General features: G+C 49.5%; 1 protein-coding gene across 1 annotated transcript; it reads left to right on the top strand.

Annotated features, from left to right (window-relative positions):
- The first annotated feature begins 9900 nt into the window (after positions 1 to 9900).
- LOC133748668 (zinc finger and SCAN domain-containing protein 5B-like) lies at positions 9901 to 14769 on the top strand. Its single transcript, XM_062177600.1, has 3 exons — positions 9901 to 10284; positions 11824 to 12012; positions 14338 to 14769. Exons 1-3 carry the CDS (start codon positions 9901 to 9903, stop codon positions 14767 to 14769), a joined length of 1005 nt encoding a protein of 334 aa, XP_062033584.1.
- Positions 14770 to 17842: the final 3073 nt, after the last annotated feature.

Here is a 17842-nt window from a genome sequence, read left to right as displayed (position 1 = left end):
GAGACACAAAGAGAGAAGCCTTCCATCTGCTGGTTCACTCCCCAAATGGCCGTAACAGCTGGGACTGGACCAGGCCAAAGCCAGGAGCCAGGAACTTCTTCCAGTCTCCCAGGCAGCTGCAGGGGCCTAAGCACTTGGGCCATCCTCCACTGCCCTCCCAGGCCACAGCAGGAGTAGCCAGGTCTCCAATGGGCGCCCAGGTGGGATGCTGGAATCACAGGAGGCACATTCGTCCCTTACGCCACAAGGTGGTGCTGTAACCCAGGTGAGAGGTGACAGGGTCAGAGCAGGTGGAGGCTGTGGCCAGGAGTGGCACTGTCAGAGCTGAGAGGATTCCCTGAGCGACTTGAGAAGACAGTCAAGGCCCAGTCCCGACACCGGGCCACTTCCACCGCTTCCCCAGGCCATTAGCAGGGAGCTGGATCAGAGCCGGGCTCGAACCGGTGTCCATATGGGATGTATGTGGCAGACGGTGGCTATCTGCCATAAATTGGTGCAGCCTGGGGCTCCTGTTATACACAGTACATGCTGAAAAAAATCGTTCATTTTACATCCAAGTGGGTTTGTACAAGGGCATTTCTTAAAAGCTTCATTTATTTGAGAGTCAGTCCCAACAGAGAGAGGGAGAGACACAGAGAGAGATCTTCCATCCACTGCTCCACTCCCCAAATGGTCACAGCAGCCAGAGCTGTGCCGATCCGAAGCCAGGAGCCAGGAGCTTCTTCCGGGTCCAAATGGGATACCAGCACTGCAGGCCAAGGCTTTACCCGCTATGGCTGACTGACAATTTTTTAAAAAGGAAGTTTGATGAACTGGACCCGAGTGCATCTCCTACCCAACTTGGAACGCGGTGCTCTCTATCCCAGGCAGTGCCTGTACCCGTTAGTGGCCAGGACGCAAGGAGGGAAGCACCTGCCGGGGAGGTGGTGGGGTCGCTCTGGGGTGAGCTGATGGCAGGAAACCCTCGTCTGGACGCTGGCCGTGCTTCCCCCGCACAGTCTGAGCACGCAGCAGCAGAAGCAAACTCCATGACTGCGTGGATCCAGTCGTCCAGCCTGGGAAGGAGGCTGGGAGAGCTGTGCAGAGCTTGAGGCTTTGGCCCCAGCACGGCCGAGGGACCAACGGGCAGTCAGCTGCTGCCAGGATGGAGATCTGAAATCAGGATGCTGTGGTGCAAGGCTGGCAGCAGACGCACCTTCAGGCTGTTCGGCTACATCTCAGTGTCACTAGCAATTAAAACTCCTCCTCACTGTGAGGATTATCTGATGTGACAAATGATTGCAAACAGGTGCCACAAAGGCGTCTCTTCGATAAACAGCGCCGGGAAGACTGGGTTTCCACATGCAAGAGAATGAAATCCAACTGTGCTCTTGTGAAGACTAAGCTGACCAGGCGTGTAGGCTTGGGTTTATTACCGGGTTGTCTATTTGGTTCCACTGGTCTGTGTGGTTAGGCCAGCGCCATCCTGTCTTGGTCCCTTTAGCTTTGTAATATAATTTGACATCAGAAGTGTGACACCTCCATTTTTTTTTCTTTCCCTGTATCACTTTGGGTGTTTCATGGTTCCTTGTGAATTTTAGGATTATTTTTGCTATTTATTTGAAGAATGCCATTTCACCAAAGTTAGCATACAAATGACGAACAATATTCAGGATTTTGTCAAGTGAGCAGATTGTGGTAGCTCTGCCACAGGGGACACAGGAAAATCTACTCCTGAACCAAGCCCCACCCTAGAGTGAGTGGGTCATGCATTGGGTGGGTGGGAGGTTCTGGGAATACACTTCTCTTCCCATGTTCCCGGGACTCTGTCCTGGAGGGAATTGGAGGCTTAGGGAGTGTCTTCTTCAGTGTGGGTTTCCCTGGAGGGCTCAGCAGGAGGCCTGGCTGAGAGTCCCTTGATGAGATTATCCCCTGCTATGGGAGTCTTTTATTTATTTATTCAAGATTTATTTAGGGAGTCTTTATTTAAGATTTCTTTATTTGAAAGGCGGAGTTAGAGAGAGAGAGAGATCTTCAATCCACTGGTTCACTCTCCAAATGGCCACAATGGCCAGGGCTGGGCCAGGAGCCAGGAGCTTTTTTGGGTATCCCAAGGGGGTGCAGGAGCCCAAGCACTTGAGCCATCTTCTGCTGCCCCCAAGGCGCCCACCAACAAGATCGGAAGCCCAAAAACAGGATGTGGTCTCCCGAGGCAGCTTAGCCACAGCAGCACCACAGCCCACCGCAGGATACGATTTCTATTTGTCAGGGACATGCCAGTGAAGTGGCCGAAAGGGTACACTTGGGAGACTCTGAGTCGTAGAACAGCTGGCGCCTTCCAGATCGACCAGCAAGCCCGGGGTGTGTGAAGGGTTTACCCTGGGACAGAACCGGGGCTCCGAGTTTCCTCGGCCTTTCTGTAACTAGGGCATTTTTAGCTGAATGGAGGGTGCAGCGCAAATTGGTGACAAAGGCTGGGAGCAAGGGAGAGGTGGGTGGGCCCAGAATGGCCTCAGGCAGATGCCTGCTAATCCCATTCATAAACTCATCAACTCCGACTCCTTGTTAGCTCCACAGCTGTCCAGAGGGAACACAGCGGAAGCCTCAGAAGTTGCAGAAAATAACATCTTCACAACTGTTTGCTAACAAACAAACACCCAGCATCAGGCACACGACTGAGGTTGGGGCCTGTCGTCACCCAGCACTCAAGGACGGCGTGAACCCCCCGACCCGCTCCCGATGGACCCCTGACATACGCCCGACGTGCTCACCTTCCTGTGATCCACGGTCAGCATTTCCCAGGGGTTTGCTCTATTTGGTCACTCCTCTCTTCATTTATTTATTTATTTATTTATTTATTTTGATATGTAGAGTTAGTGATAGAGAGACAGAGAGAAAGGTCTTCCTTTTCCGTTGGTTCACTCCGCTATGGCTACTATGGCAGGTGCACTGTGCTGACCTGAAGCCAGGAGCCAGGTGCTTTTCCTGGTCTCCCAGGTAGGTGCAGGGCCCAAGGACCTGACCATCCTCCACTGCCTTCCCGGGCCACAGCAGAGAGCTGGACTGGAAGAGGGGAAACTGGGGCTAAATCTGGCACCCCAACTGGGACTAGAACCCAGGGTGCCAGTGCCGCAGGTGGAGGATTAGCCAAGTGAGCCGTGGCACCACCATTCTTTATTTTATTTTAAACACCATATATATTTAAACAGAAATACAGACCATTAAAAGTGTATACACATAGAACACAAAATGTAGTTTTTACTTAAGCAGTTACATGAATGAAGCTGTTTTCAAGTTTCTTCACGAACAGCCCCATTTTATTTTATTTCATTGTAGAAAGCTTTGATTTAATGAATACAATTTTCATAGGTGCAGCTTTAGGAATATAATGGTTCTTCCTCCCATACCTGTCCTCCCACTCCCACTCCCATCCCACCTCCTCATTAAGATTCATTTTTAAGTAACTTATATACAGGAGACCAACTCTATACTAAGTAAAAATTTCAACAATTTGCACCCCCACACAGACACACAAAGTATAAAGTACTGTTTGAAGACCGATTTTATAGTTAATTCCAATAGTACAACTCATTAAGGACAAAGGTCCTACATGGGGAGTAAGTGCACAGTGACCCCTGTTGTTGACACCCTTATTGATGACATCAGTGACCACCCGAGGCTCTTGGCATGAGCAACCAAGGCTATGGAAACCTCTTGAGTCCACAAACTCCATGAGTATTTAGACAGGGCCATAAGAAAAGTGGAAATTCTCTCTTCCCTGCAGAGAAAAGTGCCTCTTTCTTTGATGGTCCCTTCTTGCCACTGGGGTCTTAATTCACAGAGACCCTTCATGTACACATTTTTTTGCCACAGTGTCTTGGCTCTATCCCTGAAGTGCTCTCCTGGGCTTTCCAGCCAGATCCGAATGCCTTAAAAGCTGATTCTGAGGTCAAAGTGCTGTTTAGAGAGTGTCTGAATAAACTGTTTTTGTTTCTTATTCTTCACTAACTAGTCCAAGTGCAATACGCAATGCTTGTATACTTTTATAAGCACTTCATTAGATGGATTAAAGGATTAAATGTATCTGAAATACCACTCGTGGGTAAAATATTAACAAGAAGTGACACTAAGAGTGTGTCGGAGCCTGTCTTTTCCCTAAGTAGCAAAGCTATGGGATTCCTAATGAACACAGAGGTGACGAAGCTTGAACCCTGCTGTCCCTCAGCATCAGTTGTAAGAGTGAACGCATGAAGCACAGAGGAGCAGGGTTCCAGGAGGAAGATCTGGACTTTGAAGAAACACTTGGATTTGGAAGCCTCAGACACCAAATGGCTCACACTGCTTATAAGCACTGGCATCATTTTCATCCCTTCAGTAGTGCAAATCTTTATTTCATTTCTAATTTCATCCAGAAATAAAAACCCAATTCACTACGTACAGTCTCTTATCAATTTGTTTTCAAGTATTCAAGTAATGCAAATCCAAGTGTTTTCTTCTGTGGCAACAACACACTTATGGACCAAGCTTCCAAAGCAGAGAAGAGTTCATTTAAACACCTGATTTTCTAGTCAGCCCAAAGACATAAGAACTGAGACTTGAGGCCGGCGCCGTGGCTTAACAGGCTAATCCTCCGCCTTGCGGTGCCGGCACACCAGTGTGGTTCTAGTTCCGGTCGGGGCGCCGGATTCTATCCCGGGTGCCCCTCTTCCAGGCCAGCTCTTGCTGTGGCCCAGGAAGGCAGTGGAGGATGGCCCAAGTCCTTGGGCCCTGCACCCACGTGGGAGACCAGGAGAAGCACCTGGCTCCTGGCTTTGGATCAGCACGATGTGCCGGCCGCGGCGGCCATTGGAGGGTGAACAAACGGCAAAAAGGAAGACCTTTCTCTCTGTCTCTCTCTCACTATCCACTCTGCCTGTCAAAAATAAATAAATAAATAAAAATAAAAGTAAATCCATAAAAAAAAATTGAGAGTTGACACTGACATCACACAAATGGTATGTAGTAAGAGAAGGAAAAAGGTGTTCCACTATCATCCATGTCTTGAGATTGCCTGACTTGTGGCTAGGTCCCCAACAACAGGATATTCTGAAATCTAAGGAACTACAGAAGAGAAACCAGAGTCAGCTCAGTTTCCCTGCCGCTTTTCCATAAATGTTCCTACTGTTTACTTTGGATTTCCTTTGTCCTTTTACTGGAGATTTTCTATCTTTAGCTTCTTTCACAGTGCTGACCCTGTTTCTGTGTTTCTGTACGTAGCACATCCTTGAGGCTGGAGGAGTGGTGACAAATTCTTTCAAATCCCGTTTGTTATGGAAGCCCTTTATTTCTCCCCCCATTCATCAGTGAGAGTTGAGTTCTTTTTCTCTGAAGACTTGGAATCTATCTCACTGTTCTCTGCTAGCCTGGAGGGTTTCTGACAAAAGTCAGAATCAGTCTAAACCCAGCCGCCTTCCAGCACATCTGGAATGCTAAAACAGGAAAATTTACTCTGAAGTTAAAACAAATGTGCCACTGCTGTGTTGGAATGGACTTTGTGTGTCATTTGGTTGTCACAGGAGCTTCCAAAACTGCAATCTAATTATGGCCAATGCCGAGTTATTTCCCCCCACATTTCACACAGTGAAGTCCACGCTCCGCCTCAGGCTCTTACTCTGGGGCCCCAGCATCACATCAGGAACTGAATCCTGTGTGAGCAAAGCTTTCAACATAGCAGTTGCAAGATGCTGGACACAAGTTTGAAATGTCTCTAATACTCATTCTGTGTCAGTAACTGTACACAACGATTGGTGCCCTGGAGTCAGTACGCTGTAGGCAGGCTGAGCTGGATGAAAGCGCTGGTTGGATATGAACCAGCCCACTCTGAACACAGTCCTTCCTAAGACACTCACGTCTTTGGCTTCTTGACAAAAACTGACTCCACAGAGCCACACTCCTCCGCTGGGTACGACTTCTTTTTCTCTCTTTCCTTTCCCATTTGTTGCCATTCACAAAAATCCCAGCTTTATGGAGACATAATGAATACTACGTGAAAGGCCCTTTGAAATCTGTGTCCAAGTGAGGTGAGCATGGCACAGTGGTTGAGATTCTGCTTGGGGCCTGGGGTAAAGCCACTGCCTTCCATGCCAGCATCCCACATGGGCTCCCACTCAAGTTCCAGACGATCCAGCTCCCTGCTAATGGCCTGGGCAAGCACTAGGAGATGGATCAAGTGCTTGAGCCCCTGCACCCACATGGAGACCCGGATGAAGTTCCTGCTCCTGGCCCAGCTGCGGCCGTCACAGCCATCTGGAGTGAACCAGCGGATCTTTCTGGCTTTCCCCCTCTCTCTGGAACTCTGACTTTCAAATCAACATCTCCTTTAAAAAAATGTGCTGCTTGGGACACACACAGCCCTAACCATGTGCGTAGATTCCAGTGCAAGTCCTGCCCTGCTTCTGATCCCAGCTTCTTGCTAACGCAGCCTGCAGCCTGCAGCTGTTGATGGCTCAGGTACTTGGGTCCCTACCACCCTCACAGAAGACCTAGGTTGAGCTCCTGGCTCCTGGCTTCACCCTGGCTCCCGTTGGTATTTGGGGGAGTGGATGGGAGCTCTCTCTTGTTCTGCCTCTCAAATAAATAAAACAAATAAAAAATTTTAAATATATAAATATATATAAATATAAATAAATATATATAAATATGTATAAATATATATATGAAGTCCTCAGCGCTGTGGTTTTCTGTGTTGAGAGACAGGGGTGAAAACGGTGCAGATTTTTCCCTCAACTCTGCTCACCTCATGTTCTGCTGCTCTGCTGAATTCGCAGCACCAGTGACATTCACTTGGTTGCCTCCTGGGACACCCAGGGCTTTCCCTCAGCCAGTCGTGGGCTTGGGTTCCCACCACCTGCCACTGGAGGTTTGGATTTCTGAGAGCGGCTCAGAGTACTCAGGGTAGCACTTAAAGTTTGGGTTTGGGGGCTAGAACTGTGGCGCAGCTGGTTAAAGCCCCCGGCCTGAGGCACCAGCATCCCACATAGGTGCCAGTTCTAGTTCCAGCTGCTCTTCCAATCCAGCTCTCTGCTATGGCCTGGGAAAGCAGTAGAAGATGGCCCAAGTCCTTGGGGCCCTGCACCCACGTGGGAGACCCCGAAGAAGCTCCTAGCTCCTGGCTTTGATCAGCACAGTTCTGGCCATTGTGGCCAATTGGGGAGTGAACCAGCAGATGGAAGACCTCTCTCTCTCTCTCTTTAACTTTGTCTTTCAAATAAATAAAAATAACTCTTAAAATAAAACAAAACAACAAATAAGAAATCCAATACTCTTTCCAAAAGGTGCATATTCAACAAATCAAATTTTCTCTTGCTGAACAGGGTCTCATTGGGAATGCCAACCAATCAACACTTCTTACAAATGTAGCATCTGCCCTCAAGCCAAATCATGGACCAATTAGATAACAAAGGGAGGGGCTTGGAGCTCCTATAAATATGGAGAGGTTTTTGCAGCTCCAGGCTCATTTGAGTGTGGATCCCAGATAGAAGGAGGTGGACGCTGAAAGTTGGCAGGTAGGTGAGCTAACAGCAATATCTGGGAGGGACCTGGGGTCAGTGTGCGTGGAGCGGGGGCCCGTTTCAGAAACATCCCAATTGGTCTGCATCACCCATTGGCTCCTAGGGCTGGCGGAAGAAAGTGACTCCTAAGTACCTCATTGTTAGCTCAGACTTGCTTAACATACCTATAACATGAGGGAACTTAAGCATGATCATGGTTTGTGGCAAAAAAATTTTATTTTAAATGTTAAAATCAGCCCAGTCTGGTGAATCTAAACCTAAACTGGAGGATGGCTTAAGTGCTTGGGCCCTGCAGCCCCATGGGAGACCAGGAGGAGGCACTGGCTCCTGGCTTCGGATCAGCGCAGTGCCAGCTGTAGCAGCCATTTGGGGAGTGAACCAATGGAAGGAAGACCTTTTTCTGTCTCTCTCTCACTGTCCATGACTCTACCTCTCAAAAAAAAAAAAAAAAAAAAAAAAAAAAAGCAAAGCAAAACAAAACAAAACAAAAAAGCTGGAGCCGGGGCTCACTAGGCTAATCCTCAGCCAGTGGCACTAGAACCCGGCACCCCGGGATCTAGTTCCGGTTGGGGCACTGGTTCTGTCCCTGTTGCTCCTCTTCCAGTCCAGCTCTCTGCTGTGGCCCGGGAGTACAGTGGAGGATGGCCCAAGAGCTTGGGCCCTGCACCCGCATGGGAGACCAGGAGGAAGCAGCTGGCTCCTGGCTTTGGATCGGCACAGCGGCCATTTGGGGGGTGAACCAACGGAAGGGAGAGTTTTCTTTCTGTCTCTCTCTCTCTAACTCCGTCAAAAAAAATTTTTAAAAAACTATTCAATCCCTTAACCTAGTTTTTAGTCTTTTTTTTTTATGATTTATTTATTTCAGGGCAGGATAGCAGGGAAGATGAGAGATGAGGATCATTTACTCCCCAAATGCTTGGGCCAGCCGAAGCCAGAAGCCTGGAACTCCAAGTGGGTCTCCTACGAGTAGTTGGGCCAGTACTTGCTGCTTTCCCAGGAGCATCAGCAGGGAGGCCGGTGTCGTGGGTGATGGCTCAGCCCACTGCACCACAGTGCTACCCAGTTGTTTTCTAGCTAGTAAGCTGAGTTCCTTACACATTCTGGATGTGAGCCCCTTTTCAGACATGAGTTTGCAGTGTTCACTCTGCTGCTTTTTCCTGGCTGCTTGGAGTCTGCTGCGCACCTCCCAGACATGGTTTTTTTTTTTTCCAGCTTTCCAGCCACCCAGGTCTTTATCCTGTTTGCTGGAAGGCAGGGAGGATTGCAGTCTCATAGCTGTTGCATTGGCACATAACTGTTGCATGGGGAATACCACAGAGTAGCTCTTGCCTCTTGCAGTTAGATTTGGGTACTTCCACTTTTTAAAATCGTGTTTTTAACTGACATACAATTAGTGTCCAGATCGAGGGGGCACAGGGTGATGCTTCATGCATAGAACATGTAATTATCCTGTCAGGGATGGAAACCTTCTGAAGGTTACAAGGTCACTAGGTTTTTTTTTTTTTTTTTACAGATTTATTTATTTGAAAGTCAGAGTTTCTTACACAGAGAGAGGAGAGGCACAGAAAGAGAGAGAGGTCTTCTATCTGATGGTTCACTCCCCAGTTGGCCGCAACAGCCAGAGCTATGCCTATCCGAAGCCAGGAGCCAAGAGATTCCTCCGGGTCTCCCACATGGGTGCCGGAGCACAAGGACTTGGGCCATCTTCTACTGCTTTCCCGCCATAGCAGACAGCTTGACTGGAAGAGGAGCAGCCATGACTTAAACCAGAGCCCATAAGGGATGCCGGTGCTTCAGGCCAGGGCTTTACCCGCTAAGCCACAGCACTGGCCCCAGGCGCTTAGCTTTCACAGGGCTCCTTTGAGTTGTCTCTTCACTGAAGCAAACAGGCATTCTATGACCAACAAGGAAATGTGTTGGGAAATGTTTAGGTTAATAGTTCCAATGTTGAGCACACCACATGATATCTTAGGTTACAGGGATTTTTCTCTGTATTTCTGCCTAAGTATGACTACAAATTTGCCTTGTGATCTTGTCTTCATGGGAAGGTGACAGGACTGTGCATTTTATGGCAACAGATTTTCGAGAACTTCTCCTAATCCTGTGTTGTTCAGAGCATGGGGCCTATTTTCTGATGGGATGACTGCTTTCACATTCCAACCAGAGGGTGGTGTCTGGCATTAGCATGATTGGATTTGGAAGGGAGGGGAGGGTGGGGTAGGGAGTCAATCTGATCTGGTTCTTTCCTTTTTTCCTCCTCAGTATTCTGAACAGTCTATTCCTCAAGAAACCAGAATAGACCTGTTGGTAGGTGTCCATCAGACAACCATCTTCTAGGAGGCCTATCTCAGAGCAAAGTGCATCATTCAATATGGCCACAGAGCGCACTTTTTCTTTGGACCATGAGCAGCCCTGTGATAGCTCTGGCCCACAGCTGCTGTCTGCCATGCCATCAGAGGACACTCCCCTTGATGGGCCAGACCGGGACACGGAGGAATGGCATATAAGATTCAGAGCCTTCAGCGGGTCAGAGTGTTCAGACCCCATCCAGGATCTGAGGACACTCGTCGAGTTGTGTCACGGATGGCTGAGGCCAGATCTGCACACCAAAGAGCAGATCATGGACATGCTGGTGCTGGAGCAGTTCATGATCTCCATGCCCCAGGACCTCCAGGTCTTAGTCAAGGAAAATGGCGTGAGGAGCTGCAGACAGCTGGAAGAGGTACTGAGAAGCCACAGGGAGCCCAAGCAGTGGGTGAGTGAGACCTTCACACTTGGCAGAGGGTGGGGAGGGGGCAGGGGCTGCACGGTGCCTTCAGACCAGAGGTTTGTCCCCAGTGGAGGAGAGCTTGCCTCTTAGGGAACCCCAGGCAGTGACGTTTGGGGGCTGAGTTATTCTTGGCGGGCCATGGGCAATAGTGTGGGCTGTTGAATGGCATTCCTGGTCTCTACCCCTGGATGCCAGGGGCACCTTCTATCTGCAACAGCCAAAAATATCTCCAGACATCACCAGTTGTTCCGGGGCAACATCTCTCCCAGTGGAGAACTGTTGGATTAGGTGGGGTTTCAGCTGGGAGAGGGGTGTTTCCTTTTCTTCCTGGTGATTTCAGTGCCTGAATGCTTTGAAGAGAGAGTTAAGAAAGGGAAAGGGAAGAGACAGGCCATTATCTGCCACCTCCCAGTGTCTGCATTGGCAGGAAGCTGGAAATGAGCAGAGCCAGAAAGCAAACCCAGGTACGCCAAGATAGGGCGTGAGTGTCTTCCAATAGGGCACTGGTTTCTTAGATTTTCTTTTCTTTTTTTTAATTTTAAAAAAGACTTTACTTATTTGAGAGTTAGTGTTAGAGACAGTGAGAGGCAGAGACAGAGGGAAAGGTTTTCCTTCCATTGGTTCACTCTCCAAATGGCCACAACGACCAGAGCTGTGCTGATCCAAAACCAGGAGCCGGGCACTTCTTCCGGGTCTCCCACATGCGTGCAGGGGCCCAAGAAATTGGGCCATCTTCTACTGCTCTCCCAGGCCAAAGCAGAGAGATGGATTGGAAGAGGGGCAGCCAGGACGAGGACCAGCGCCCACATGGGATGCTGGCACCGCAGGCGCAGGATTCACCTAGTGCGCCACGGCTCCGGCCCCTTGTTATATTTTCAATCCTTGCTTGGTTGAATCTGTGTAAGGTGATCTTGATTTACCAGGAGGGATTTTTCCTCCTCTTTGGATTTGGACACCAGTTCTTCCAAATAACGCCAGATTGATGGAGCTTTTCAAAGGCCTTAGGAATGGGGCAGTTGCAGGAGATTAGAGAGCAAAACATTTCAGCTGGGGTTTCTGTATCTGAAGAGCTAATTATGTGCCAAGAATTTTAAGCTAGCTTGAGCAATATGGCAGAACACATATGGGGAGGATGAAAACTACCCTCATGTTTTCTTTTTTAAATGAATTTTATGAATTGAAAAGCAGAGTGAAAGAGAGAGAAAGGAGATCTTCCATTTCCTGGTTCACTCCCCCCAAATGACCAGCTAGGGCTGCTTCAGACCAAATCCAGGAGCCTGGAACTCCAGGAGTCTGGACTCCAGGTAGGTGCTGGGGGTTCAAATACTTGGGCCATCATCTTCTGCTTTCCCTGGGCACATTAGCAGGGAGCTGGATTGGAAGTGGAGTAGTCAGAATTTGAATGAGCGCTCTGATAGGCCATGCAGGTGTCACAAATGGTGGCTTAACTCACTGGGCCACACCCTGGCCAGTATACTCAGCTTCTCTCAGGGTGTCTGATGGTGTTTTCCCTTCTCTCCCCAGACTGTGGTCGTCTTGAATGGACAGAAATTTCTCCAGCAGAATTCCGATGTGCAGATGGTCAAAGTTGAGACCAGCGATACGAATGATGTGACTGACTTCTCTCTCCAGCACCAGTCCTCTGTGAGCGAGATCCATCCTGAGGAAAGCCAGCAGATGAACCAAACGATGCAGGACCCAACAAGGGGAGCGGTGAGTGGGCTGCCCTGGTCTCTGGGGAGAGGTGGAGAAGGCACAAAAGGAAATCTGGTGTAGCTGTAGAGTGAGTCAGACAGAACTGTACCCATGGACCATGCACATATCACATCCCTAGATGCTTCTGAGCCACGTGGGGGCCTAAGAGGAATAGGCTTTTGTCCGTTGACCACTAAGTATTTCTTTCTTTCTTTAGACAGGCAGAGTTAGACAGTGAGAGAGAGAGACAGAGAGAAAGCTCTACCTTCCGTTGGTTCATCCCCCAAATGGCCTCTGTGGCCAGTGAGCTGTGCCGAAACAAAGCCAGGAGCCAGGTGCTTCTTCTGGTCTCCCAAGCCAATGCAGGTGCCCAAGCACGTGGGCCATCCTCCACTGCCTTCCCGGGCCACAGCAGAGAGCTGGACTGGAAGAGGAGCATCTGGGAGTAGAACGCAGAGTAGCAGCGCCGCTGGCGGTGGATTAGCCTAGTGAGCCGTGGCACCGGCCGACCACTAAGTTTTTAGCATTAAGGGTGCAGGGAAAGCAGGAAAGTAGCCTTCAGGGTGCAGATGAACGAGGCCTGGGTCAACTTGCCCCACAGATGGGTGAGCTACGAGTAATTCCCCCACAGCCAGTTTCCTCAAAGGCACTTCAAGAAGTGATTGACTGGAGCACTAATTTTCTACAAATTGTCCGTTCCTTAATTAGGGGTGCCCCTCAATTCTGGTGATTGTTACCTTCCAAGGGATATTTGACAAGTTTTGGGTTTATTCCAGGTGGCAGTGTTGTGTGTGTGAGGGGAGGGGTGTTAACTGCATCTGGTTGGTGGGTCCAGGGACCTTTCTCTGTACACTGCAAAGTATCGGTCAGTCCCCACCAGAAAGGATTATCCAGCCCCAGATGTCAACCTTGGCCTGGAGTCATTTTGCTTCCAGAGTTCAGGGCAGGGGAAGTTGGATGATGGGAGAACTATGAGGATACTTCCAAAAGCTCATGGAAAATGGAATTAATTGATACATTTAGGAGTGGGTATTGTGGTGTAGTTGGTTAAGTCATAGCTTATGAAGCCCTCATCCCCTACTGGCATGCCAGGTTGAATCCCAGCACCTCCACTTCTGATCCTGATAATGTGCAGCTGGGAGGCAGCAGGGGATGGCTTAAGTGCTTAGGCCCCTGTCAAACACACGGGAGACCTGGATGGAGTTCTGGGGTCCTGGCTTCCACCTGGCCTCATACTGGCTGTTACAGGCATTTGGAGAAGTGAACCAGTGGATGGAAGATCTCTCTCTCCTCTCCTTTTCCCACTTGGCTCTGCCTTTCAGATAGACAGAAATATACATATTTTAAAAGAAACACTTATTTTGGTGTGAAAATGATTTTGAAGACCAAGAATAGTTTTTCTAATAATGGTTTTCCATGAACTTTTTGAAGACCGCGCAAAGAAAGGAAGGGGTGGAAAGCATGGGGGTTGGTGTAGCGGATGTTACAAGTTGGTGTGGAAACTGGGTGAGGGTGCTCACGTGGGGTGATGGGTGGCCCACTGGAAGTCTGGACATATCCACAAAACTATGTCCTTAGAAAAGCCGGGTCCCAAAGGAAGGAAGACGAGTACTTCTGCTTGGTTGCCTTTCTCAGGGAGAGGAAGCCCTGCCAGGGATTATTCCTGCAATGAGAGACCCACAGGGGCCGAGCCCCAAGCCAGACTTTCAAGAGGAGGACATGCGGGCAGACAGACAAGAGGCGACAGCAGTGGAACCTGCAGAGCCGTACCTTCCGGAGGGTCCCGGTGAGTGTGGAGACTGAAGACCCCGGAGAGTTGGCTCGCTCTTCCTTTTCTGTTGGGGGTGGGGGGGTGGTGGGACATGTCCCTGGGGAGTTGGCCATCTGTGGACAGACCTCCTCCATCACTGACTGTCCAGGGCCCTACCGTCCAATCTTGTAGGCTTCTGAGGTCGATGGGCAGTTCTCAGCCAACATCACTGTGTGCTTTGAATGATTCTCATTGCAAATGCTCTGTACTAAATGCCATGTGTGGAATTCCATCTTCTTCCAGCAGATTTTGGTTGTGCAGAGGATGGGGAGAGCCCCCAAAAAGGACGTCCTGTTGACAACGCGCACACTGACCCGTCTTCCACCCCAGTTTTAGAGAGAGAAGCTTCAACACGACGTCCAGGACATTCCAGAAGGAGGAGACTGGACAGCAGCCCCACCTCTTCCAAGGAGCAAGGAGGAGCCACCCATTCTGACAGCAGAGACATCTCAAGACAGGTTGGGGTGAATTCATCTGACACACCCAGCGCTAAAAAACCAGTCAAAATGTATCAGTGCGCTGACTGCCCCAAGAGGTTTAACTATAGCTCTCAGTTGGTCATACACCAGAGGACACACACGGGAGAGAGACCTTACCAGTGTGAGTCCTGTAAGAAGGGCTTCATGCAGGCCTCAGACCTGCGAGTCCACCAGCGAATCCACACCGGCGAGAAGCCCTACACGTGTGAAGTCTGCAGCCACAGGTTCACCCACGAGGCCAGCCTGGTCACTCACAGGCGGATCCACACCAACGAGCGGCCGTACAAATGTCGGCACTGCGGCAAGTGCTTCAGCCACAAGGGGAACCTGAACGTCCACCAACGCATCCACACTGACACGAAGCCCTACCAGTGTGACACGTGTGGCCGCGCCTTCCGGCAGCTGGGGACTTTCAATCGCCACATGAGGATCCATTTAAAAGCAGAGACCCAGGAATCGGGTCTTGGGCCTCAAGAAAGCCAATGATAAAATGGTGTGATGTGAGTTTATGGCACACAGCGGCAGCTGTTTGAAATGTTATTCTCATCTTTACTGCTGATTCCCTCTGCCCAGCGGCTTCTGCTGTGGTTTTATTGAGTCCTGTGTCCTCCTCCCTCAGGTTTTATGGTGTTGTTCTTCCAATGAGCAGAAATCTCCTTAGCTTTCCATGTTCCATAATGGAACTGAAGTAGTTTTATTTGCCTGGTATGAATGTTTTCTGCCGACACTACTTTTCTAATGTGAACAGAGATTAATATGGAATGTCTTTAAAAAATTCTGTTTCTTACCCTCCCTGCCCTCCACCAATAAATTTTAGAACAACAACAACAAAAAAAGACATAGCTCTCCTAGCAAGACGGAAGATTCCCCACATAGGAATAGTGGCTTGGTGCTTTTCACACCTACAGGATCAGAGGAGAACTCACCAAAGAAGCCTGTGCTCCAGATAAGACAAGGACCGACAGGAAAGTCCCAGCAGGCCTGTCTGTGCGCCCCTGTGGACATGATCCAGCTGCCCTCTCATCGAGGGCTGGCAAGACAAAATTGAGAGGGCATTGCAATGTTACGTAGGCCTGTGGCTATGTTTTTAAATTATGGAGGGGGGACACAATGAGGCCTCATGGTGAGAAATTGTCTTGTGTTATGCAGTGGAGAAAAACGTGCGACAGTGAGAGGTGTGCATCCTGGCTAGGCGTGAGGCTTGGAGACTCTCAGAGATGCAGCTCTGTACAGTCCAGCAGATGTCAGCAGAGGGCCAGCTGCACAGGTGTGGGTATGCCACTGCCTGACCACTTGATCTGAGTTTATAACATCTGATGCTTCAAAGGTTCTTCCCACAGACCAGTGAGTGAGCATCTTTGTATGAAAAGGAGGCCTGCTGGCCGTGTGAGGTTAAAGGCGATGCTCTGTATGGCAGTGCACTCTGCCTGCCTCTTTTCCTTTTACTTTACTGGAACAGTGAGTTCATCATGAAATACTACTACACAAGACACTTAATAGCCTTAACTATTACAGAGATAAACTAGTACCGTACCAGGACTTTCCAAGTCCATTATAGCCAACTTACCCTTTAAGCAATTTTATGAGGATAAAATTCGTATACACATTTCAACTGTGATGAGTTCCAGAGTAAAATGCTGAAGCTGTGTCATCTCCCCTACTGTCCACAGGTGTTGATGACAGAATCCTTTATATTCTGGGCATGGACCTGTATAGGACATGGTTCATTGATAATAAATTTTCTCCTACTTCATAGATTGTCTTTTCGTTGTATTGATGAAGTCTCTCCGTGGAAAAATTAAGAAGTTTCAGGGGTAGGCATTTGGCACAGCCGACGAGCTGCTCGGGACAGCTGCATCCCACAATACAGTGCCCGGGTTTGAGTCAAGGCTCTGCTCCTAATCCCAACACCTACTGATGTGCACCCTGGGAGGCAGCCGATGGCTCAGCGCTTGGGTCCCTGCCCCTGATGTGGGAGATCTGGGTGGAGTATCAAGACTCCAAATGTAGGCCTGGCTGTTGGAGGTATTTAGGAAGTGAACCAACAGATGGGAGAGATCTCTATCTCTGCTTTCTTCAGCATTCTCCTAGAATTTTACTTGAGTACCTAAGCCACAGGGACCTGCAGTGTCTTTTGTAACGTGTCCCAACATGTGTAGGTGTATAACCCGCCTGCACAATCCGAGCACAGGCCCCATTCTTCCCCATGCCCAGGAAGCCACTGGCCTGCTTTCTGTCCCCACACACACCTTGGATGTTAGGATTTTCAATCCTTGGACTCAGCCTGTCCCCTCTCGATGTGGTTCCTTTCTCACCCCTACGGCCCCCGGTTGCACTGATTTGTCCGTTCTGTTGTGGAGCATTTCCTGCTCATGCAGACGTGACACACTGGCAGTAAGGTGTGACTTTATCACACAGGAAGATTTCCTGTGTGTGTGCTTGTGTGGGGGGAGGGCTCACCTGTTCTGATGGTCTGCTCCATTCTCCTCACTGTTCTGTTCATTCTTTTTCTAACTTCTAAAAGAGGTTTTACTGGGATGTACACTTTCTCTTCCAAGTGAATTTAAGAACTCACTTAGGCTGACCCACGGCTCACTAGGCTAATCCTCCACCTGCGGCGCCGGCACCCTGCGTTCTAGTCCTGGTTGGGTTGCCAGTTCTGTCCCGGTTGCTCCTCTTCTAGTCCAGCTCTTTGCTGTCGCCCGGGAGTGCAGTGGAGGATGGCCCGAGTGCTTGGGCCCTGCACCCACATGGGAGACCAAGAGGATGCACCTGGCTCCTGGCTTCAGATCGGCACAGCACGCCAGCCTTAGTGGCCATTTGGGGGGGTGAACCAATGGGAGGAAGAGTTTTCTCTGTGTCTCTCTCTCACTGTCTAACTCTGTCTTTAAAATTAAAAAAAAAAGAACTCAAACTCACATATCCCTTTAAAAGTCTTTAGAATATATTTTTTCTAAAAAAAAACCAACTTTTTTAATTTAATTAACTGAAAGGCAGAGTTATAGAGAGAGAGGGAGAAAGAGAGATCATGCTGTTGGTTCACTCCCCAAATAGCTGCAACAGGCAAGGCTGGGTCAGGCCAAAGCAAAGCTTCATCTGGGTCTCCCACATGGCTGCAGGGGTCAAGGACTTGGGCCATCTTCTGCTGCTTTCCCAGGCCATGGCAGAGAGCTGGATTGGAAGTGGAGCAGCTGGGACTCAAACCAGTGCCCATATGGGATGCTGGCACTGTAGGTGGCGGCTTAACCTCTGCACCACCTGGCCCCTGCCTTTACCACCATGTGTCTCTGTGCTGCCTGACTGTAGCACTTCTTTTTCACAACTGTACTGCACAGTGCCCTGCACCCCACAATACGTGCTGAAGGACTGAGTGGCTAACTCTATGGTCCACCCATAGATTGAAGAGTATGTTGCCTTCTAGAAAGGAGTTTTGTGGGGCTGGCACAGTGGCTCAGCAGGGTAAGCCACAGCCTGTGACACTGGCATCTCATATGGGCACTGGTTTGAGTCCCCGCTGCTGCACTTCCAATCCAGCTCCCTGCTAATGGCCTGGGTGGGG

This window comes from Lepus europaeus, chromosome 19 (genome assembly GCF_033115175.1).
Source record: "Lepus europaeus isolate LE1 chromosome 19, mLepTim1.pri, whole genome shotgun sequence".
In the NCBI taxonomy this organism is placed as follows: Eukaryota; Metazoa; Chordata; class Mammalia; order Lagomorpha; family Leporidae; genus Lepus; species Lepus europaeus.
The sequence above is the reverse complement of the archived record's forward strand: the minus strand, read 5'-3'. Positions and strand labels throughout refer to the sequence as shown.